The sequence below is a fragment of the Setaria viridis genome, chromosome 9 (assembly GCF_005286985.2).
Source record: "Setaria viridis chromosome 9, Setaria_viridis_v4.0, whole genome shotgun sequence".
Taxonomy (NCBI): domain Eukaryota; kingdom Viridiplantae; phylum Streptophyta; class Magnoliopsida; order Poales; family Poaceae; genus Setaria; species Setaria viridis.
In genome coordinates, this window is record NC_048271.2 from 8,552,164 (window position 1) to 8,576,116 (window position 23,953).

Consider the following 23,953-nt stretch of genomic DNA (forward strand, 5'->3'; position numbering starts at 1 on the left):
GATTTCCTGTTGAGATTATCATGGTACATGCATTAATATACCGCCGTGGTTTCTCCTAACTTCTATGGAGACACACTGCAAGATTAGCCCGTAATGTTTCAGCTGTCTCTAAATTAAGTTCTAAACACTTGAGATACTAACCTGGGGGCAGCACCACGTGCAAGAAGTCAGAATTGGGTTTCCTTTGTCTAAAAGAAATATCTTCAAACATTCTAGCATTCTATGTAGTCTACAATTGCAAAACATCAATCAATCCTCACCCAGTGAAACTACATGATGCCATCATAGTAAGAAGTTCCACGAGTAACACTTCGGTTACATCTGCTATTCCTCAAAAAGTAAACCAGACTGAACAAACTGTTCCTTTCTCTTGAATTAGAGTGAGGAAAACAGAAACAAACAACCAGAAAAGAGTTAACAAGAAGACAACAGCAATAGACAAATGCAAAGTTAAGGGGTTAAAGTTCTGCTATCTATTTGATATTTGGGTTGTAACATGAACAAAAATATACCACCTGCAACTGAAACATTCAGAGATTCAAAAGTACCTTCCATTGGAATGTTTACAAGCTCACAAGCTTGGAGTGTTTCTGAAGAGAGGCCATTCCCTTCACTTCCTAACACTAAGCACAGAGACTCATTCAAGAGTGAATCAGCTAGTTCTTTGGACAGTGATTGGATTCCTTTGGACGCATCGCCGCTACTTTCTGGATGACCTGCCATCATCTTCATATTATATTTAGTCATCAACTCATGCAGGTCATGCCAGGTACCAGTGACAACAGGAAGCTGCAATGAGGCTCCACGGGCTGCACGAAGAGCCTTTTCATTGAAAGGATCACAAGAAGCTGGGAGAAGAAATACCCCATCCTGTTTGCATTTGGGTTTACAAGTTGTTAGAAGTACAGAAGTTGTAGCAGCAAATACTAGCGAGTATTTAGTTTTATCAATTAATACACACAAGTCGTGTGTTGTGTCTCCCATTATTGTTTACAATAGCATCAGATATTCAGATAAGGACATTCCATCCTATCTTACAAAAGAGCGCAGAATCATTTTTTTAGCAAAGGAGCAGAATGAAATTTCATGGCATATTCGAAAAACCTAAATTGTTGCCAACTTTATCCTGTTACAGTTCATTTTTTTTCTTATAAATCAAATAGTTCAAAACATCTTACAAAGAATCAAAGTAAAATGGAAACTCTGGTTTCAGAAAGGAATTTCAGAAAGGAAAAGCATATGCTCTGGCGAAGTGGCAATAGATTGTCAACACTATGCAACGTAGTGCTAGTGCATTCTGACATACTTCAAGAAGTAATGGTAAAGGAAGAAAATGGCATACCCATTTGAAAGCACAAGCTGATCTTATCAGAGTTCCAAGGTTACCAGGATCCTGCAAGGTAGGGGGGCTATGGTCAGCATGAGATGCATTGCACAAAATCTGTAACTACACTTGCAATGCTCATAGCTACATTAGCTTCAAACAAAAACAACATGCATGGATTAGAATTATGTTTTGTAGCCTACTGCATAAAGAATGACAGCAATTATCCATCTGCGCAATGGTATCCTCACCTGAATCCCATCGAGGACTAGAATCCTCTTTGGATGATTGAACAGCCCATGAAGAGAATCCCCATCCTCATGGCTCCCGAGGTCGCGGAAATGCCTAGGCATGTGCATGACAGCAATCGCCTCGGTGGAATCAACCGATTGCATCCCGGACACCTTCTTCATCACCGCGGCGCTGACATACACAACATCGCCACAGAACTCGCGCAGCTCCTCCGGGACCTCCACGCCGTCCAGGAGAAGCAGGTAATCGATGGCGTCGAGCTCAAACCTACACATCTCCCTGAAGCAAGTGGCAGGAGCACAGGATTATTAGGAAGAGAAGCTCCGCGGGACGGGTAGGAGATGACAAGAGCCCGGAATCGCAGGGAGTACAGGATGGGCGCGAGGCCGACGAGGAGGAGGCGGCGGCAGGAGCGGCGGTACGCGGCGGAGAGCCGGAGCTTGACGCAGTGCTTCACCAGCGGGTTCGCCACGCTCGCCACCTGCTTGCGCTTTTGCCCGCTCCGGGAGGAAGCCGCCGGCTTCGCCGCGGCGGAGGCCGTCGCAACGGCGGCGCGGGACGAGGATATGCTGCGAAAGCGGAGTGCGCGCTCCGGAGTCGCCGGATAGCTGGCCGCCAAGGGCGGCGGCAGCGGCGGGGCGCGCGCCAGTAGCAGCATCGCGGTGGCGAGCGGCCGAGCGGGGGCCGTGGTGTGGCGAGCTCCGTTTGTAAACTTGGCCTCGTGGGCTTGGCGCCCATCTTATCTGCTCGTTACATTCAGTCAGGGCGTCAGGCAGGCGTCATGCGTCAATGACTACGCGGATCTTCAGAAAACGACGAGCTAACTGCAAGTGTGGAAGGTCCACGGCAGTTTGGAGCTCCGGTGAGGTCTCCAGAAGGAACGGGCTGGAAGCAAGGAGCACGGCGGCGCCCCGCGGCGTGGAGCGGAGCAGGCGTTTCCTGCCAGCCCGAGGTGCGACCGCGCCTTGGGGCTCCGGTCACCATCGTGGCATCGTCCCGGGCGGAAGGAGGAAGGAGAGGCACCCATGGCCATCAGGCGGCGCTCCGGCGAGCCGCGGCGAGAGGATTTGGTCGCGGCCCGGGAACTTTTAAAAACACCCCTCAGATGCTTCAAATAACCCCTGGTTTGGATTGAGAATATTAATCGCGATCCAAATATTTACACATTACCCGTTATAATGTTCAAATAACCCCCTAAATCGGATGGCGATTATTGGTCGCTTTCCGAATATTTACAAAGTACTCCCTACTTTGGATTGCGGTCATAATCGCGATCCGAATATTTACAAAAGGACCCTAATATTTGCATATAGCTCCCCTGCACAGATCGAGTCCTGCTCCCGCACGCCGGCGCCGCCCGCCGCCGTCGTCCTCTGGCCGCGACGGCATAATCCCGTTCACCCGACCCACCGATCCCTACGCTCAAAACCTAGCCCCAAAAATATCCCTACTCATTCGCTCATGGCATCCTGCAGGCAGCTAGCTCTATCTGACCGAACGCTGGAGGGAAGATGCCCGCGCGACTGGGCTCGCCCCCTGCCGATCATGTGATCTCCAGCGATGACGAGTCCGCGGAGATGCTAGCTAGATCCGCTGGGTCTCCGATGACCTATGGGGGCTTCAGCCGTGATCAAATGAAGTGAAGATTGTTGATGAACCGGCCGATACGATATGCTAGGTCCAATTCTGAATGTGCCGAAAGCCTGAAACCTCTGTCAGAAAAATTGCAGCGTTCTGAATTGCAGTCGAATGCATGGAAGAACTGTGCAGATTTGAAGAAGTTGGGACTTGATGGTGCATCAATTCGCAATTGCAAGTAAAAAAAATGATGCTACCAAAAGTGTTGGAGCTCGAAATTAGTAGCAAGCCGATTAGGCTGGGACGGACCGGTCAGAACCGGTTCCTTCAGGCGGTCTGACCGGTCCTGGATCCTGTAGTTGGTCTGGCCAGATCAACCGGTCCTGGATCCTGTAGTTGGTCTGGCCAGACCAACCGGTCTGACCACGGACCGGTCAGACCCGGTTCCTGTCTCACCGATCCTGGGTCCTATAGCTGGTATGGCTAGACTAGCTGGTCTGACCAGTTTAGCTAGGTGGTCTGATTGATCCAACCCTAGTCCGAGTAGATTTGAGAAACCCTTGTAGATTAAGATTTGTAAAAAGTTACGGGGCAAGACCTTCCCACCCTATAAATATGAAGGGCCGTGGCCGATTGAGGCTAACATCCAATCGAACAAAATATTTATCTTTATTTTTATCTTCAAACCCTAATCTTTTCCAACCCTTTGCTTTCATCCTTCATCTCGACGACGGTTGACGACGTTCTCAGTGGCCTGCCGATCTCAGAGCAACCCTATGTGCACCATCCTTGATAGGTTCTTTCCGAGGTGGTGAACATAGATTTTCGCGTTACCCCTGTGCAAACCGGCCTGACTGGCTTCCTTGACCGATCTGACCAGCCAGAGGTAGGAGCCTCGCGAGGTGAAGTTCCACTGTGCCCGATCTAGCGCAATCGGTGTGTTGGCCAGAGGTAGGAGCCTCGCAAGGTGAAGTTACACCTGCTGCGTTGATGCATCCTATTATTAAGCCATGGCCTTTTTAAGGATGGGGATTAGATTTTATGGGTAAAATTCACCCTCCTTCATCAAAAGGACATTGTTTTGTAACAGTGGCTACCGATTATTTCACCAATTGTACCGAAGTAATTCCACTCAAGAGTATGATACATCGGGAGGTAATTGAGTTTGTTAAAGAGCATGTTGTCTATAGGTTTGGTATTCCACAAACTTTGACCATGGATCAAGGGACTTCATTCATGTCTAAAGAGGTGTGTGAATTTGTTGAATCCTATGGTATTAAATTGCTCAATACATCTCCATATTATGCTCAAACTAATGGTCAAACCGAGTCTAGCAATAAAATTTTGATTAAGCTCATCAAGAAGAAGATAGAAGAGAGTCATAGAGGATGGTATGAGGTATTATTTGAAGCTTTGTGGGCTTATTGCATTTCTGGACATGGTGCAACTAAAGTTACTCCTTTTGAGCTTGTTTATGGTCAAGAAGCCATTTTACCCGTTGAGGTGAATTTAGGCGCATATAGGTTAGCAAAGCAAAATGATCTTAATGTTGATGTTTATCATGCTTGGATGATGGATAATATTGATGACATAACCGACAAGCGATTGGAGGCTTTGGCGGAGATTGAGAAGGATAAGATTCGAGTTGCTAGAGCATATAATAAGAAGGTAAAGGGTAAATCTTTCCAAGTTAATGATTTAGTTTGGAAGACAATTTTACCTATAGGAACCAAAAGCAATAAATTTGGCAAGTGGTCTCTAAGTTGGGAGGAGCCATACAGGATTGTGAAGGCGTTTTTTGGAATTTCTATATGGTGGAGACTTTACAGGGACATCAGCTGCCTAGAGCTCTCAATGAAAGGTACTTGAAGAAGAATTATCCAAGTGTATGGCAAGATGCTTGATGTAACATGGCCGGTATCTTTAAATATCGCTCTTAAAATGAATGGCCGGTGGATTCTGTAAAGAACCTCGTCCTTAAGCTTGTTTTGTTTTCTGGTACGCAATGCTTTAAAAAAAATAGGGGGAATGTGTTGGAGCCCGAAATTGGCAGCAAGTCGATCAGGCTGGGACTGACCGTTCAAACCGGTTCCTCCAAGTGGTCTGACCGGTCCTGAGTCCTATATTCGGTTTGGCAAGACCAACCAAACCAATGTACCCGGTTTAGCTAGGCGGTCTGACCGGTCCAACCCTAATCCGAGTAGATTTGAGGAATCCTTGTAGATTAAAATTTGTAAAAGGATTTCCTTGCGGGGCAAGACCTTCCCACCCTATAAATATGAAGGGCTACGGCCCATTGAGACTAACATCCCCATCGAACAAAACATTTATCTTTACTTTTATCTCCAAACCTTAATCTTTTCCAACCTCTTTGTTTTTCTCCTTCATCTTGATGGCAGTTGAGGACATTCTAAGTGACCTGCTGATCTTAGAGCAACTTTAGGCGCACCATCCCTTCTGGGGTGGTGAACGTAAGTTTTTGCGTTGCTCTTGTACAAACCGGTCTGAACAGCTTCCCTGACCGGTCTGACCGGCCAAAGGCAGGAGCCTGAGGTGAAGTTCCATTGTGCGCGATCTAATGCAATTCGGTATGTTGGTGAGAAAAAAGCGTCAACGCAAACAGTTCGGCACCACTTGAATCAAGCAGTTCAAGTTATTCGCCTACTGCATGCCACTTCCAAATCTCATAGCTCCGGCGATCGTTATCCGCGCTGAAGATCGAATGCAGCGTAGTTTACAACTTTACACGGTTCGTACTGTTCGTCATCTATCAGAAGTGGCATCTCTACAAGAAGCGCATTCGCACATGCCAAACTGCTAGGACACAACGGAACATGTGTGTTCCTCCTCTTGCCAAGCAAGTCCCTGTGACTCTAAGCTACCGACTGCAGAAAGTGAGCTTAAAACCACGGTCCTGAAAGGAGTGAAAGCAGAGAGTTAGATTTGGAGGAAAAAGAACAGAAAACGAACGTATTTTTTGAAATTGTAGGGATCCAAATTTGAGATGCCACGACCTCTTAGGCACAGGTCACTCGTCTCCCATTGCAAGTTCTAGCGCATAATCATCTCTTTCCTGAAAAAGAAGGGAGTCCATTTCGTCTTAGGATAGTGTCTGAGTACCTATAAACTACAGCTTGTAGATCAGAATGATAGTATTACTCACCACAGGCCCTCGTGCAAAATATCTCCCGAATTGGAGCCAATACACCTGCAAATTGACAAATAATTTGTTTAGTGAAGCAAGTTTCATAAGCTTGTTTCGTACTATGTCTCAAGCTAGATATTAATTCTTAAAATTCAAAGGTGCTTAGGCTATGTGCTTGCCTCATCTTCATCTTGAGTCTCGACTTCAACATCTCCGGATGGGAAGCCAACACACAACAAGGCATAACCCTGAAAAGGAAACCATACAATAGAATTCAGCAAACCCTGGGGCACATAGTTGATAGGCAGCATTGGACAATATTTTACAGTTGAGTAACTGATGCGCATTGGTGTGAATAACTACTAAATCAAAAAAAAATGCCAATATCTGGAGCACAAAAAAAAACTAAATCATGGTTTACATTGTAATCACAATCGCCCAGGAACGTTCAAGAACTTGCAGAAACTACCTAAAGTGGACCACAGGTTAACAGCACAGTACAGCGTCTCAGTTTCCAGACCATGTACATGGGGAGCAATAATATGGCATGGGCACAGTACTTCAATCTCATTGGAAGAAAAGAATGGTGTACCTGATCCTTTAGTTCTGCGGATATCCCAAGTGCTTCAGGTTGTCTTATTTGTCCTGATTTTATCCGGACTGCACAGCTTGTACAACAACCTGATTACCACAAGGAGTTTTCAATTATTATCTGGATAACAATAAATGATCAAAGTGGAAATGCTACCCAACTGGCGTCATTCTAAGTTACACCAATGTGTCACAATGCAATAGCATGTTTAGGCCTCTCTTAATTTAGTTTCTGTCAAGAAGTATCAGACAGGAAGAGTCCCAAATGATTCGAACATGATTCTGCTTACATGTTCAAAAAGCCAAAATGGCAAATTTGAGCAATGGGTGCAAAGAGCTCATAATGAAAAGAATTCTGTATCTTTCTGACAAGACACAGTGAAATGATGGATGCAACCCAGTGAACCCACAATGGTGGCACACAAAAGGCAACACAGTGAACCCACCATCAAGCTCACATTAGCTAAGAATGCTACCTGGCGAACAATGCATTCCACCATAAGAATAAGGGAACGCTTTACTACAGAGGAATTCCGCTGATTGTACTCTAGAAGTGGATATCGTGCACATTTTCAAACTCAAAAAATAAGGATGACTTCAAGATCCCTGACCCCATCACTCTTGGCTTCACCAACAAGATTACAAGGGCCTCGTCGGTCCCCAAGTGGGTGGAGCATGGCAAAACCTGGTGGGTGATATACTTAAGCAGAACTTTTCTCTGACAATTTGACTGGAATAATTTTGTTTTTTGCCTCTCCGATCTCCATGGTCGATGCTAGGGACAAGTGATACCTTTTACCTAGAAGATGAAAACAACATGGTGTTGGCAACTCATATGAAGACTCGCGTAACCAGGCAAAGCTTGTTGGAGGAGGGCTTGGTCCTCCTAAAGCAGACAGGTAAAGTCAAATCCACCAGACTGGCCTTTCAAGTGCTTCATGGTTGACGCATGGATCAGGACCATACTTAGCTCAGGATCCAGTCAAGACAACCTATACCTATCTGGATTTACCAATGGAGCAGGGACTTGTTCAGCTTCAAACTCGATAACGAGGACGATTTCAAAATCACTACCTTCGCCAATGATTTGAAGGGACTCATTGGTTCCCAAGTGGGTGGAGCATGGCAACATCTGGTGGACCTAGACTTAAGCAGGGACTCTATCATGGATGCAGTCGGTTCGGTGACCTGACAAACAACCACCCCAGAAAAAAGCTTGAGGTGAGGGTCGCGCTTGCACGTGCTACTACACGTATCAGCATCAAGGAGGAGGTGGCACGGCCTCCATTCAGTTTCCACCACCATCTTACATAAGTGTATTTTGAAGCACTAACTAGCTGGCTGGTTGCAAGTAGGAAGGGGAAAGAGGGTAGTTTTCGGTTTTCTGTCAACTGCCATCGTGAAGACAGGGCTTCACCAGGCTCTGCTTGGAAGAAATAAGGATGCTTCAGGCTAGAGGGAGATAGGCACCCTTGGCATCGGTGAACTTATTAATGTACCTGCTACTAACTAGCCATGCAAAATGAGTCGACCAACAGCTTACTTAACAGACACGTTCATGGTTGCTACATGAATATTGAATCATATCATGCACTCCAGCTTGGGAAAATCTGATGCTCCCATGGGCATTCGCATTCTGAAAACTAAGGCTCATCTATAATGTGTAGACAGCAAAACAAAGTACTAATATGATTAACTGAGATCCCATAGAGACACTGCAGTTTCATACTCATCAGGAGTCAGGATACACTGCAAAAGCCACTATTCCTTCTGAAACCACAATTGAACATTCAAAACGATGCCGTTTTCACGACATCACCATGATTGCTTTGCTAACTCTACGCAGCAACCTGGTTAGCAGAACAAGTGTGACACAAATTAGTGTCGTCTGTAGTTGCGTCAGTTTATTAGAATCAATAGCACGTTCAGGTCCTCGAGTAATTCAGTTGCTTGCCAATAGCATAGGACAAACGAGAGTAGCAAACGAGGGCAAAGAGAGGTGACAGAAGGGTTCAGGATGCAACCTACCATGGCGGCACGCGAACGGCAGCCTGATGTCCTGCGCCTCGGCGGTGTGCAGAATGTACTGGTCCTGCTTCCGCCACCACCATGTGAGCCATAATCATGTAATAAGACCTTTCTTCCCCGGCCAGGAAAACAGAAACACCGGAGCATACCCCGCTCGGGGAGAGGGTGGCCGTACCTCGGGCACGACGAACTCGTGGACGACCCCGCGCTGGCGGTCGTGGACGGTGACCTTGTGTGTGGGGACGGGAGCGGAGGAGGCCGGCGGCCGGGGCGCCTGCTGCAGCTCCGAGGCGCGCGCCCTCGTGTCCCGCGCCGGGCGGCTCGGGCGCGGCGACGCGGAGCCGGCGAGGACGCCGGCGCTCCTCTCGCTCCTCAACAGGCACGGCCCCCTCGGCGCCCCGATGCGAGCCCTGCAGCAACGCGCAAGGATTGACGAGTTCAGCGGATACGTCCAGTGAATGGTGATCATTTGGGGAAGGCGACGACGCCGACGAGCACAGTGGCGGAGCTGAGCATGAGAGCACAGAGCCACAGACAGGGGGAGAGTGTGGGTGCGTACGTGGTGGCGGCGGGGCAGGCCATCGTGCCCGCCGTCGGTTTCTGTTGACGGGCGGGTCCGGCCCGCGGCGGGAGGTGGTTCGAACGGGCGGAGGGGTGGACCGTCCGGCGCCGACTGCCGAGGCTGGACGGGAGGGGGAGCGTGACGAGTGCGCGAGCGAGCGGGACGGGATCCTCGCGCGACTGGCTCGGAGCGGATAAGGGGCCTGCCTGCCGCGCGCTCCTCGCCGTTAACCCCCAACGGGCAACGGCGGTCGGTGCCCCGGTGCGCGTGCGGCCGAGCAGAGCGGATCCACGAGTATGACGGGCCGGATAGCGCCGGTGGGTCGTTCTCGGAGGAGGAGAGGCGCGCGCGTGGGCGAGTGACGGCCCGCTCCCCAAACGCAAGCAACGTGCACAGGCTGCGGGCCGCGCGAGCGGCGGACTGCGGCGTGCGTGGTTGAGGCCCAAATTCAGGCGACCGTCCGGTCCGGACGTCCGGTCTAGGGCTGTAAAAAAAAAAAAGCGCTCGAGGCCCGTGAACGGATCGTGTTCGGTTCGTTTTAGGTTTTCAAGATCGGCTAAACGAGCTAAGCTCAAGTCTAACTCAAAACTCGTTAACTTTTCGAGCTTGAGATCCAAAGCTCGCTTGTGCACTACGATTAATTATGATCTATAAGGTGTATACGTATATATACTCTAATTTTATTGTCTAATTGTAGTGTGCAAATCTCAACGTTTACAAGTAATGCAATGACTCTAGTTCAATTACTATATAGACTTTTTTTATTTATGTTTATGAATGATATAAATCTCAAGGATCGTGAATTGCTCGTGGTTGACTCGCTATAAGCTCAACTCGAGATTGCCTCGAATCATAAATGAGCCAAGCTTGAGCCTACCTCTAAGCTCGGATGGTTTTGAGGCTCGGCTCGTTGCTCTAACAAGCTCAAGCTTGAGGCAAGGGTCAAACGCGCGCGGCCGTGCGCTGTCGTGCCGCGGCGCACGCAGCGGCGGCCTTTCCAACCAGCAGCGGCTCATCATTCAGGGGCGTAATGTAAAAGTCCGAATCCGAAGGACACAACATCCGCCGTCGAAGAAAAACGCCGTTTGCTCCGCCCAAACGGCCGGCTCCGGCGCCGCCGTCCGTACAGAACCGCCAAACGGAGATGGCCGACGCTTACGTGAAACCTGCCCCAGACGGCTCCCATCCAGCCGCGATGATTTCTTGGCGTGCTTGAGCACTCATCATCATTCTGTAGGCTGTACGGGTTGGTTCGGTGCTCGCCTAGTGGCCTGCTTGGCTCTTCCGACGCCCGCAAGAGCCGCACCGCACCCGGCCGCATGTGGCCTTTCTTTTTTAATTGATTATCCTTTCCCTGGCGCATGAGTGCCAAGTTGACAACACGTTTTGGCAGGTCGCGGAAGTGTGCGCGATCATGCTTCCGTTCACGTACCCGCAGACGCGGACAGGTTTGACAAAAACTGCATCAACTCTTGGAATTTTTGGCGTTCTAAGTCGAGATCATGGAACTAGATTAACGGATCTTCGTTGACGCCTAATAATACAGTAAAGGACAGATACGACATTATATATACCTCTCCTACAACAAGGTTCCAGGAATCACTCAACCAACAGTAACCAGCCCATTTGACAAACGGACGGGATGCGTTTTAAATCAAGAGTTATATGCATGAGCGGCCCGTAAACTTGTGCGACCGTGTCATCTAGTTCTGAAACTTCTAAAATGCAGAATAAAGTTCCCAAACATACTAATTGTCCCGTGTAGGTCCAAATCTCTCGAACTTCCGTTAATATGCCTACATGGCATGCTCCCTGCACGGTGACCCGCATGTCAGCTCTCCACGCTTCTCTATCCATTCTCTCTATCTCCTTGTCCACGAGTCCACCGGCGGTCCTCTCCCCGGCGATGGGGAAGACCAGCACGAGCTGGACCTCAACCCGTGCGGTCGGAGTTGGACCGCGCCCTCGCCCGCATCCTTGGCTACGGCCCCGCTGGCGTGCCCATCGCCCGCCCCCTCGTCTTCATACCGCAGCAAGCTCATCATCGCTATGGACTGCGACATCGCGTCGCGGGCTCGCGGCTTGCACGGCGTCGCCAAGGCTAGCCCACCAGCGGGCAAGTTTCCTCGAGGCACGCCGCCGCTTTTCCGGAGTTCGAGGTGCGCCGCTCGGGCTTGACCCGGCCCGGCTTGCCACTTGCGTCGCGGAGCTCCGCTGGATGGTGGGCGCCTCCGGAGGAGCAATGGGCGGCGCGCGGATCCCCTCCTCCGCCGGAGCTGCTCGGAGCCGCCATCGCCTCCGCTGCTGTGCTTGGAGCTGCCGTCCCCACTCCCGCCACGCCACTTGGTGCCACCCCGCCCCCTCTGTTGCATGCTGCAGCCACTCAGGCACTCAGCCATGGCCGCTCAGCCGTCAGCACCTACATGCTCTATACTCAGCAGTTGATTGGATTGGATTAGCATGCGGAGCAGAGAGTTGCGGTAGTAGATTTGGTGCTTGCCTTGCCTGCGTCATAAATTGAAGCATGAAGCATGCAGGTGATGCCCAGCGCGAGCTAGCGGCGGTGGCGGCCAGCATGGCTGCGCCCTGCGCGAGCGGACAAGGCTGAGGATGCGGGCGGATGGCGGCGGCTCGTGCCTTGCTCCAGCGAACTGGGGCCCAAGGTTGCGGCCAACTAACGCGAGCGGACGGCGGCGGCGCGAGCAGACGGCAAATGACGGACGCGGCCTGGCGCGAGTGGACGGCGATGACAGCCTAGCCCAGCGCGAGCGGTTGCGACACATGTGGCGACGAGGGAAGATGGCGTCGTGGCAGGTTGATGAGCAGGCCCCACGTGTGGATCCACGTCATCACGGGGTCAGGCGTATTAATGGAAGTTCTGAAGCTTTGGACCTATATGGGACAATTAGCAATTTGGGGACTTCAATCTGTGTTTTAGAAGTTTGGAAACCTAAATGACACAAGTTTAGGAACGTGCATTTTACTCTTAAATCAATGATGTGCTCTACTAAACAAAGCCAAGTTATTAGATCTGGATCTAATTAAGCACACATGTTGCTGCCAACTCCATGTGTGAATTCTATACACTAGTTGTTGGCTTGTTGCAGCGCCATTTTGTTGTACAGGTAGCATCACACTCTTGCTGTCTTGCGCCGCCGTTTTTGTTGTTTTTTTTAATACGCAGGAGAGCTACATATCTTTGCATTAAGAAGAAAAAATTAGAATAAAATTCTTATAATGCGGGCCTTCCGGGCACACGCACACGGTTAAAATCTAGGAGCTGTATTACAGAATGAAAAAACAACAACAACTTGATGTGAAAAACTGTCAATGCTAATATGTTTAGCGCCGGCTTCCATCCATAGCTGAGCCTGATGGAGAATGGTCGTAGTCAGATGCGCAGCTGATTGAGCTGGCGATCTGCTAAAGACTCTATCGTTTTTTTCTTTCCAGATAGTCCAGGAGATTAAGATGAACATGAATCTAGTCCTTTCTTCTTTTGCTTGGACATTCCCCATCTCATCTGCATCCACCAGTCTGTTACTGTCAGGCCGGGATGCCGCCGTTTTGTTATATCTCGGCATCTCGCGGCACTGGCAACAACGACCATCAGGTGTCACCATTGACAATTTGACACTATTAAAAGCTTGGAAAAGGGCAATATATGGAGGTGCACATGAAAACGCTGTGTTAAGCACAAGAACCTTGAAGTCAAACTTAGGGGGTGTTTGTTTCTTTAGTCACTCATAAAATTTCTGTCACATCCATGTTTAGAAACTAATTAGAAGTATTAAATATAGACTAATTATAAAACTAATTGCACAGATGGAGACTAATTTGCGAGACGAATCTATTAAGCCTAATTAGTCCATGATTTGACAATGTGATGCTACAGTAAACATGTGCTAATGATAAATTAATTAGACTTAATAGATTCATCTCGTGAATTAGCCTCCATCTGTGTAATTAGTTTTATAATTAGCTCATGTTTAGTCCTTCTAATTAGCCTCCGAATATTCGATGTGACATAAATTTTAGTCCGGACTAAAGATCCAAACGTCGCCTTACTGTCAATTTGGACGGGATCCATGGAAAAATTGGTCAACCACTGACTAGTCGTTTTAAAAATTCAGTAAGCACGATACTTCTATTTTTTTATTCATTGTAGCTCAAAACGATGTTTCGCAGCACGATTTATGATTCATTATGTTTGGTGTGGTAGAAAAACCAGCTATTAGCTTTAACAATTGTAGACGGGTCTTTCTCATAAAAAATAAAATATTCTTTTCGTTTTATGTTTTTTCTGAAACAATTGGCACCACAAAATTCCGTATAATTCTGCAAAATCAAAGTTAACTAAAAAATGGACTGAATAACTACAGTGCTCATTTATTCAGTTAAATTACCAAAACCTATGGCCTAGAATATAACGTGAAATTCTGTTTGATTGTAGCACTCAATGCTGAAATTGCCCACTACTTCCAGTCAGAAGTAAGCTTACAATATGGTACTCTACTGTAGCCTTTTAATACTGCAAGTCTGCAACATCCTTGCGGGACCTAAAAGGCTAAAACGCCCCTCCCTTTTCCTGGGCAGAATGTTCTTTGGAACCTTTAACTACTTTAAGATTTATCCAGCACTTACTGGTTCATGGTTATCTCAACGAACCTATAACAAGAAAGATTCATCCAGCACTTGCTGTTTCTTCTGCTCTCCGAACCATTAACAAGCACGACAAGATCCATCCAGCATCTTCCGGCCGTTCAGTGGCTGGTGTGCAAGACTGCAAATATCTTCATGAACGGACAGGAACTGAACAAACCATCCTCAGCTGTCCTGAAGGCTTCACTTGCTTGGTTTTGGATTCACGCCATTCGATGCGCCGTGTCGCGCGTGGGAGTTTGCCACCACCGGCCTGGACACATGAACGGCATGGGAAAACAGCAGCCTTGGCAGTGATCCAGTCACCCTTGGGACCGAGACGGAATCGCAAGAAAACAAGGAGGCGCGCATGATGATCAGAGTATCTGACTGCCTGCTTTTTTGTTTGTTTTTTCTGTTCAGTCCGGGCAGCTGCTGCGACTCTCCACGGCCCCGAAGAGCTCACCACCCCCCGCCTCCTCCCATCCACCCAAGAGCTCACCTCCTCCGTCCTCTCGCACCTTATCTTACTCGTTTAAATACCCGCGCTTCTTCTCTTGGGAAGAGAGAAAGGGTAAACCTAGAGAGAGAGAGAGAGAGAGAGAGAGGAGAGAGAGAGAGGGAAGGGAGGATGGCTCTGCTGCCGTGCCAGAGCCTGCCCGGCATTGGCTGCGGCAGCATCGCCCTGGCACGAGCGAGGGTGCAGCAATGTCTGGCAGCGGCGTCACACGCGCCCTTTCTGCCTCCACTCCTGCGCGCCAATGGCGGCGGCAGGACGGGCCGTTCCCCTGCCTCCGTTAAGGCTGGCAATGCGATAGGCTTCGGCCGGCGGAGACGGAGGGACCTGCGCGTCGTCGTCGCGGAGGCGAGCGCGGCGGCGGCGGCCAAGGTCACCCCGGCGTCGCCTGGCGGCGTCAGCATCAGCGACGTGCTCTGGCCTTCCGCTGGTGAGTTCCAAACTTCGGTGAGATTTTTGCCATGGCTGACTGGTCATGGCCGCGTCCTCCCTGGCTTTGCTGGCTCGCCTTGTCTGAAGCTACGAGCACTTGAGCAGCCGAGCTGCCAGATGATGACAATTACTCGTCCCAAATTACTATTTATTTTGATTTTTCCAGGTACTATATATCTAGACGTAATATATATCTAAGTGGATAACAAAAGTTATATATTTAAAAAGTTAAAACAAATAATTTGGGACGGAGGGAGTATTTCTTGCATATTTTTTTTCTGAAAAGAAGTATTTCTTGCATATTGACAAAGTACTAGAGGTTTCATGGTTCTAAGAACTGAGTTTATGGAAGAGAAGGCCTCCCTTCTGACGCTCTATTTTCTTCTGCGCAAATGTTGATTTGATGCAGGAGCATTCTTGGCCATGGCAGTACTGGGGAAAATGGACCAGATGGTGGCGTTCAAGGGAGTCTCCTTGACGATTGCGCCCCTTGGAGCGGTCTGCTGCGTGCTTTTCAGCGCTCCAGACTCGCCTGCAGCCAAGGTTCATGTGGACACACATTTTAAATACAGTTAGGCAATATTTATACTTGTGACGCTACTAGGAACCTAGGAAGAAGTTGTTCGCCTTGGGGGACCACGATAACGCTTGAATGTTAAAAAGATGCTATGTTTGAAATCAGCTTAGCCCTTTCATATTTTTCTTTTGAAAAAGTGTGTTATCCTTTTCCGAATATTTGGTATGATGATAGATACAGGACATAAATGACCCCCATGCACTTTTCTCACATTTTTTTTAAAATTCTTCAAATAATCCTCTAATTTCCTAAATTTATAAAAAAAGATATTCCACTAACAATCACTTGGGCATATCTGATTAACCATGATTGATTTAAAGGTAACCGAATGTAAACGAGGAAAATCAAAGATAAAATTAACCGAAGAGTGGCAGACTTAAGAGGTGGTAAAGGCAAAGCACTGAGATCTAGCCGCGAAAGCAGAATTTCTACTTAAAAGCATATAGCAAGTAACAGTAATTTTAGCAACAAGGCCTTCATCATTTATTGCTAAAGGGACTTTTTTTGCTCATCAAGAACTCAACTTCAAGCAATACAAGTGTTATTAAAACACATGCTTCGTTGAGGTGTGTAGATTTCCAGCACAGTAAAATGGCATTGTTTACATACTACTTACACTTAGCCTTCCATTTGAGACGATTCGAGATTTCAGAAACTTGAAGCACCCTCTTACAGGAAATCAAAAGCTCCTGAATTCATCTATGATAATCAATATTAGCATTTCAACTGATTCGCGAGTTGCGACTGTACAAACATGTATCTACTCTTATGACGAACCAAAAGTTCTTGTGCTTCATCTATACTAACACAGGTGGTAAAAACTTGCAGAAATACAATATGTTCGTCGCCCAGATTGGTTGTGCAGCATTAGGCGTATTAGCCCTTTCGTTGTTTGGGCCAGGCTGGTTAGCAAGAGGTGCAGCTCTTTCTGCCTGCATAGCATTCATGACCATCACAGGCGCTTCACATCCTCCAGGTAAAACTACGATGAGAAATATGCAGTCTGGTTGTGTTGCCCAACTGTTTGTATTTTATCTGTGGCTTCCTGAACTCTTGTTTTAACTGCTGCTTATATCTGAATTCTTGCAGCTGCAAGCTTGCCCCTCTTATTTATTGATGGCCCGAAGTTTCACAATTTGCAATTTTGGTATGCACTTTTTCCTGGAGCTGCAGGCTGCGCCGTCCTTTGCTTGATTGTAAGTAAATTGGACCTTACAGCTTCCTGAAAGAACAGAAGGTTTAGTGCATACAAAAACAGAACATTGAACCTTATGCCACAATTTTTTGCAGCAAGAGGTGGTGGTTTACCTAAAGAAGAACTTCAAGTTTTGATTCAAGCAGCATGACTTGATGGCTTCTTGTGGCAGTGATTCTACTAATTATTCAATCATGTACCATAAATTACATGACCTGCATTTGCAAGAAGATGAGAAAAATGTAGGCTTACTGTCACTTGGTTAAAGAAGAAAGAAGACCTTCCTTGATACTTTGTACTGATCAAAGTGCAGGGTACAAACGTGAAGACATACCAATCTCTCATTGAATGAAGTCTGACAACTGTACACACTGAATTCCTGACCTTTTTTTTTGGTAATATCAGTCATGTACTGTAATTGTGCAAATCTAAATAATCAGGAATACTTCATGATAACCTCTGGCTATCTGAAGGGAGATCAGTTGTTCTAGAACAGAGTTGCAGTTGCATGAACAGTACCCATAATTACAGTATTGCTGATCCAGACCGAGTACAACTCTGACTAACAATCAGAAAAAGGTTAAATTTAAAATGAATTTAGTAATGGGATGTAAATGCAAGGGCATAACACACACAAAACGAAGAATCTTTGAAAAACTTACAGATAAGGATGTAGCTACAAACTATGAATCACATTGCACTTGTCAAATACTGGCTGACTACCTTATAAACATTGCTAAGCAGGCCTTTTACAAATCAAGAAAAGACTACCTAGCTATCTGTGTCATTATACATCCCAGTCATCACCTCGGCTGTTAAAGAACCTTTTCGAAGTTAAATTCCCATAGATTCCTGAAAATATAGAAAGGCACTTGCTCCTAATATGGTAATGTGCCTGTGTGTTTCGACTAATGGCCACTCCTGAGAACTTAGACATGTCAATTGCCCAAGCTGGTTTTACATATTCCACTGTGCTCGTCGAGCTTGCATTTGCAAACAAGAAATTTAGGAGAACATCCTCACAATTAAAGAAATTATCAACAATCTGCCTTCCTATCTCAGCCTCTTTGCTCCAGTACCTCTTAAAGGCCAGCTCATGGTCCATAAATGCTGCTCCTGTTAGTATGATATTATAACCTCCTTGTTGTCGAACATACCTCTCATTGCGGTATTCCAGAGGCCTGCCCTCAGCAAGGCGTGGATAGTAACCAACAATCCTATCAGGGTGCTCCCTCCAAACCTTGAATCCACGCTCTAAGTCATCACACGTCATCATGATATCATCATCAAGCTCCATAACAGCTCTCGTCTTAATTTCTTTGTCTATGTTAAATCTGTTGTTCAGTGTGTTCTTATTTTCAACTCTGATCCTAACAGGTACCATCGACTTCAATTCACCTTGCGATGGGGGTCGACCTTTGTTCCAGACCACTACAATCTCCCTCACTGATGCACATTTGGAGTAATGCTCCACAAACATCTTCAGATTCCAAAGTCGGGCATCATATGTCATGGTCAACAATGTGAACTGTGAGTAACTGCCCTTAACAGGATATGGATCTTCTGCACCATTGCCACCAAAGATGTAGTCAGTCCCAAAACAGGTTAGGATTACTAATATCAATATTATTACAGCTATATAAATTCTGCCTTTCCCGGCTCTGTAATTAATTCTTCCACCAATAAGAGATCCCAACTTGTTAACATTGCATACAAGCAAACCAAATTTATGGCACAGAAAGACCTGCTTCTCGATATTCAAGGTGTCGCTCCGTTTCTCAGTATGTGGTAAATACCATCTGAGTGGTAAGATGCACTTTATTGCACCAATAAGCGCACCAAGAAGCAGAACTACAATGGAAGCAACACCATAAAACATGTAGCCTATAGTCAGGCGATGAACCGAGTCACCTGAGGGCACTTTGTCTCCATCCATTACTCCAATCCAAAGCTGCCCTAATGGAAGCTGCTGGATATCAAGGTGATGGGACCTCGCCCCATCCCATGCATTTCGGCCCTTGAGGGGTTTATCAAGAACAAATGGGACCGCAACTTCCTTGTATAGATTTACTGTCAGGACTTCAACTTTGAACACTTTGATACTATAGCAATATCCACCACCACGGTCTTTACCTATGCGATAAAGATTGCCATTGTAAACGAATGGCCTGCCTCCATTTCTGGCACTCGGCCTGTTGTCATTATTATTATGAACTGGATTCTGCTTGTGTGGGTTCCATGGACCAAGAGGAGAGCTGCTATACCAAATACAGAGTCCTCTCTGCTTCGAGCCATAAGAACTTATATCTGATCCAAGAAGCCAATAGGTACCCTGGAAATTTACGATGACTGAATCTACAAGTGGCCTCTCCAGAAGGACTTTTTCTAATTTCCACTTAAGGGGAAAATCCACGGCGTAATACAACATAAGGTTCCCTTTTTTGCTGCTTTCAGGCATCATGTATGTCTGTGAAGTAAAGCAAAGGAAAAGGAAAATGAAGAAAGATGCAAGAAGAATTAGAACAGGAGCTTATCTGTCCAGAATCAATAATGCACACTATTCTCCAACATATCAATAAGCATTTACCTTGTTTTCGTAGCTAAACACGTAAGGATAAGAAAGGTGCCACTCCTCATCCAATACTACACCCAGCTGCTGCCATGTTGCACCGGCGTCTTTGCTAATGGCAGCAGCAATGTTCCCTTGTGATGTAACAGGGTCTTTCGTCTCGAAAAACATATAAATGGCATCCCCCTAAACACATCATAGTTTTGCATTCATCAGGAGTCAGGAGAAACTGCAAACTGCTATTTTGAAACTACAACAGAGCATCAGAATCATGACATTGCGGTAAGGTAATCATGAATTCCTGATTACGAAGTCAATACTTCATGACAGTCCCGTATCTGCATGGTAAATTCCTCACAATAAAGTGCTAAGACTAGGAAAGCCAGCAAAGCTCCAAACCTGGATGAAGAGAAAGGGGTTGGCGACGAAGCTGCTGGGAAATCCAGCCCCCTCCAAGTCCGCGCACGTCACCACTGGGTTCGCCACCGGCCACGCCGCTCCACCGCCGCTGGAGATCCCCCACTGCGGCCACAAAGACCAAGTTAAACAGAACCACCACGAGGGGAGGGGGAACGGGATTAACTCGGGGGGGAGGGGGGGGGGGGGTTGCTGGTTACGTGTTCGATGGGCTTGAGGGAGAAGGGGGAGTCCCCGAGGAATACGCCGGCCGACCAGGAGCCCTCGGCGTCGGGGCGGCACCGGCGGGTGGCCGGAGGGTGCGGGAAGTGGGGGAAGGCGGCGCGGGAGTAGGCGAGCGCTGCGAGAACGAGGAACGTCAGCGCCGCGGCGAGGTAGGCGGGCGCGGAGGGCGCTGGAGGCTGTCGCCGGCGATGAGCTCCCGCCGCCGTCGCCGGCAGCGGGGGTGACGACTGCATCGGCGGCGGTTAGAGAAGAGAGATCGCCACGTGCGCCTCGCTCTCTCTCTCTCTCTCTTATACCCAACAGGCCTTTGGTACACAATGGTGACTTTGGGCCCTCTGTGGAGTCGCACACAGTTCGAACTTGCGCAAGGACGGGCATGCTGAATTGCGAGTTGACGAGTTATTGTTTTGGCCCAGCCGTCCGGCCGTAAACAATATTGTCTTGAGCATGACGAACATGCTTTTTGGCCCAGCCGCCGAGGCCTGCTGCTGCTTTGACCGTGTTGGTAAATGGTAACCAGGGTTTTATCTCTTCATCTGAGCTCAATGTTTTTTTTTGAACCAGATCTGCGCTTACCGTGTCACATTAATAACCAAAACATATTTCGATTAAAAAAAATAACCAAAACATATTCATCAGCAGCCAGCTAGCAACAGCCCAGGACACACGGCAGCTCCACATAATACAGCACTTTAGAACAATAAACTGTAGTGAGATCAGCTAGAACATAATTTAAAAGTATTGGCAGTACTACTTATCTAAAAACAACTACGCCATCTTTATTTCGTTGGAAGAAACGTATGTTAGCACTAGGCTTTTGGATACTGACTGCATTTTGAAATCATCGGCCCAGGTGGCAACGCCATTTATCAGCTAGCATTTTTGGGCGAAGTTTATGCAGAGGTACTACAAATACAAAAGATGATTCATTCATCGGCACTTGTTTACAATATTAATTGTTACAGATAGTAGTATAGATGTCACTGTCTGCAAATGCTAAAGTTGTGCAATCTCGGTCTGCTAAAGCAAAAACAATGTAACTTGATTCATCTCTTCCATCATGCTATCCCCCCTCCACCGCAGAAATACACGACCGGCTATTGCTCGAACGGAAAAAAATTCGGTGCAGGAGGACTGCAAAGAGCCCTCCGTGCAGCCCTGGCTCTGATTTCTGCAGCGTGGCGCTTCGTGCAGATCGGACCGGGACAGCATGGGGCTTGTTCGCTTCAGTTTATAAGCCGGCTGAAAAGCTGAAACGGCTAATTTGTTGTGAGAGGAAAATACTGTTTGGTGGCTGATAAGCCGGCTGAATAAGCTGAAGCGAACAGGCCCATGGAAGAGGCATCGCTCGACTCAGGAGTGGTTTTCTTTGCCCTCGTGTCGGCTCAGGCTCGCTCATCTCAGCTGGCCAGCTCTCCTCCTCGTTCCCCTTCCTCGCTTGCCGCTTTCCCCGATCACAGTTCCCAGCCTCCTCCACCGCGCCACTACAGGACCTCGCTGGGCCCGAGCACCTCCAGCCTGTTCGTTTCAGCTTATGAGCCGGTTTATCAGCCACCGAACAGTATTTTTCTCTCATAACAAATCAGCCGTTTCAGCTTTTTAGCCGGACAACCAAACATGCTCCTCGTCGACCACTCCCCTCCCGCGATAGGGAGGCCCCTGACGTGAGCCTCTGGAACATCTACCGCTAGGGCTGCACCTCCGACGCCGCCCGCGTACTCCGCGCCACCGAGAGTCTCGGCTCCCCCGCCGACTGTGGCTCCTGCAGCACAGTCGTTGCAGGGTTCTAACTTCTAACAGCATGGCCACCTCGACCGTCGATTGCAGCTCAGGAAATGTCAGCAAGGTAGCTCTTGCTGTATCTGTAAACCTTGTTAATTTGCTGTCTGTTTTAATTCATTCAAATTAAATTTTGCAGGTATGGCACTAAGTTTCGCAAGATAATAACAATGTTCGCCGTCAGGAATGTTCGAATGTACCACCCAGAGAAAGAGATGGCTAGTCAGGGTAATTCCATTACGGTCAGCACTGAACAGCTCATCTTTGCATCAGAGGAACTAAGGAATATTTTGATTATAACAGCTCCGCTCAAACAGTTGTAGGTTGGGAAGCATTACTTTGCATAGAGGCAGGCACAAACAGTAAACAAAGAATGTGCTCGGTCTAGAATGCCACTACCGAACTTCAGAACTGAATGAGCTTCAGAATAATAAGCTTCAACGGCCTAGAATGCCATTACCAAACAGAATGAACTTCACAACTGAAAGAGCTTCAGAACTGAATGAGTTTGGGTCAAATTGTAGAACGTAGATTCAGAGAGATTTTGTTTGCACTGGATTAAAATGGATTCAAGCGATCGCTAGTCTGGCTTGCTGAGAGCTGCCAAATCACGAGGTGAATCATCTAGCAAATTGGCGCGCGAGTCGAGCCTCCTGTGCGCCAGCGGCGCTCCGGTCAAGCCAATCGAGCTTTCTGTGCGGCGGCGCCGCGGCGGCTACGCGCTGAGTTAGCCAAGCCGTATGAGCATGCAAGCCGTTGCTACTTCCTACTTTCTCCTCAGGCGCGCGTCCGATCCGCTTTGTGGCCATGCGGCAGAAATCGAGGCAGGGCTGCACGGAGGGCTCTTTGCAATCCTACTGCACCGAATTTTTTTCCGCGACGTGTTTACCCACGAGGTGTTCGAGCATGAAAAAAATTCGGTGCAGGAGGACTGCAAAGAGCCCTCCGTGCAGTTGATGCGCTCAAAGACCGGCTCGTAACTTGATTCAATGGTGCGATTTGCCATGCCAACATGACGAGGAGCAAAGGCGGCCGCCATTCAGTTTTCACCACCATCTTAGCCAATCTAATGCATTTTAGAGCGCTAGCTATAGTGTGGTGACTTTCAGGAGAGCCTTTTTCTGCCATGGTGAAGGCTGAAGACCGAAGGCTGTGTGCTGTTTCAGTTTCTGTATGGAAACACAGATGATACATGCGGGGAAGAACAGGTATGCTAGGCATGTATATATATGGGAACTTAACGTCGCACCTGCTGACTACCCATGCGTAACGTACTGGGCATTTGGGCAACGAGCCGACGTCTCACTTGTAACATAGCTAATGCATGAAGCCTGGTGCTCCTAGCTATGGGTTTGGGGCATTTTGCTCTATGTTTAGGTGTAGCCGTGTATTCATGCATTTTCCACTTGCCAATATTTCTGTATAGTCCATTCGATCTGATACATTTTGTTCTGATCCAATGGCGAGACAGGGAGATGGGTGTGTGATTGTAGCCAACCACAAGAAACATGCACGCACAAGATAAGAATGCTTTGTTTCCTAACTATTGACAAAGAAAAAAACATATTTTTTTTTACCGTTCAAACAAAATCCATCAGCTGATCGCCTTCATCTAGCATGGCCCATGGATTCTTCCTCATCAATAACTGTCCTGTCTGTGAGTTCTTCATGTGACTGTCCTTGTCTCACTCGTCTTCGCTACTAGTCCAGGGACGGAATTAGCATGGATGGATATGATCAGGGGGCAGAAAAATCAATTCATAGATCAGACGCTGGAATATGTAGAGTTAATTTTTACTTGATCTGAAAGATTATAATGGAAAAATATTTGGACCCCCCCCCCCCCCCCCCAGCCCTGTACTAGTTCCATCAACTACCATTGTTCCTGCGTAGCCGGTTCTACCCGTCGCCTCCTGTCACATGGCATAGCGGCCTGATTTTACCTTTCGCTACCAACCACCCAGCCCTTGAAATCATCCTGTGTTCGCCTTTTTGTGTGCTTGATAGTATTCTTGATTTCTCTGGTCTTTTGATTCCGCCATGCTGCTAGCTAGGGTTCTTGTTCACTTCGATACCCATTTCTGGTCCTCTTCGCTGATTTCTCAGTCAGTCTTCATTTTG

General features: G+C 47.7%; 4 protein-coding genes across 7 annotated transcripts; 1 reads left to right on the plus strand and 3 right to left on the minus strand.

Annotated features, from left to right (window-relative positions):
• Positions 1-349: 349 nt before the first annotated feature.
• On the minus strand, positions 350-2,329 carry LOC117839801 (uncharacterized). Its single transcript, XM_034720222.2, is given in 5 exon segments — positions 350-870; positions 1,343-1,393; positions 1,576-1,855; positions 1,948-2,270; positions 2,273-2,329. Coding segments are annotated over 5 exon segments (1,116 nt in total). The 5' UTR covers positions 2,315-2,329; the 3' UTR covers positions 350-450.
• A 3,435-nt stretch (positions 2,330-5,764) lies between these two features.
• Positions 5,765-9,660, minus strand: LOC117836080 (ferredoxin C 2, chloroplastic). Of its 2 annotated transcripts, XM_034715440.2 has the most exons (8): positions 9,478-9,660; positions 9,094-9,328; positions 8,919-8,982; positions 6,892-6,980; positions 6,479-6,547; positions 6,318-6,362; positions 6,169-6,227; positions 5,765-6,068 (listed from the first exon to the last, which is right to left on the minus strand). In XM_034715440.2, exons 1-7 carry the CDS (start codon positions 9,498-9,500, stop codon positions 6,183-6,185), a joined length of 570 nt encoding a protein of 189 aa, XP_034571331.1. In that variant the 5' UTR covers positions 9,501-9,660; the 3' UTR covers positions 5,765-6,068; positions 6,169-6,182. The 2 variants fall into 2 exon arrangements, with proteins under 2 accessions (XP_034571331.1, XP_072147195.1); XM_072291094.1 differs by lacking the exon at positions 9,478-9,660 and having other exon boundaries at positions 9,094-9,432.
• Positions 9,661-14,682: 5,022 nt separating this feature from the next.
• Positions 14,683-17,335, plus strand: LOC117837672 (uncharacterized). Its single transcript, XM_034717405.2, has 5 exons — positions 14,683-15,068; positions 15,480-15,613; positions 16,476-16,623; positions 16,737-16,843; positions 16,938-17,335. Exons 1-5 carry the CDS (start codon positions 14,753-14,755, stop codon positions 16,977-16,979), a joined length of 747 nt encoding a protein of 248 aa, XP_034573296.1. The 5' UTR covers positions 14,683-14,752; the 3' UTR covers positions 16,980-17,335.
• LOC117837671 (glucosamine inositolphosphorylceramide transferase 1) lies at positions 16,172-20,344 on the minus strand. 3 transcript variants are annotated; one of them, XR_011896983.1, is made up of 5 exons: positions 20,029-20,344; positions 19,811-19,933; positions 19,430-19,597; positions 17,505-19,309; positions 16,172-17,400 (listed from the first exon to the last, which is right to left on the minus strand). XR_011896983.1 is itself a non-coding variant. In XM_034717404.2 (4 exons), the coding sequence occupies exons 1-4, from the start codon at positions 20,284-20,286 to the stop codon at positions 17,630-17,632; spliced, it is 2,229 nt and encodes a 742-aa protein (XP_034573295.1). In that variant the 5' UTR covers positions 20,287-20,344; the 3' UTR covers positions 17,468-17,629. The 3 variants fall into 3 exon arrangements, 1 of the variants encoding a protein (XP_034573295.1); XR_011896982.1 differs by having other exon boundaries at positions 16,172-17,404; XM_034717404.2 differs by lacking the exon at positions 16,172-17,400 and having other exon boundaries at positions 17,468-19,309.
• Positions 20,345-23,953: the final 3,609 nt, after the last annotated feature.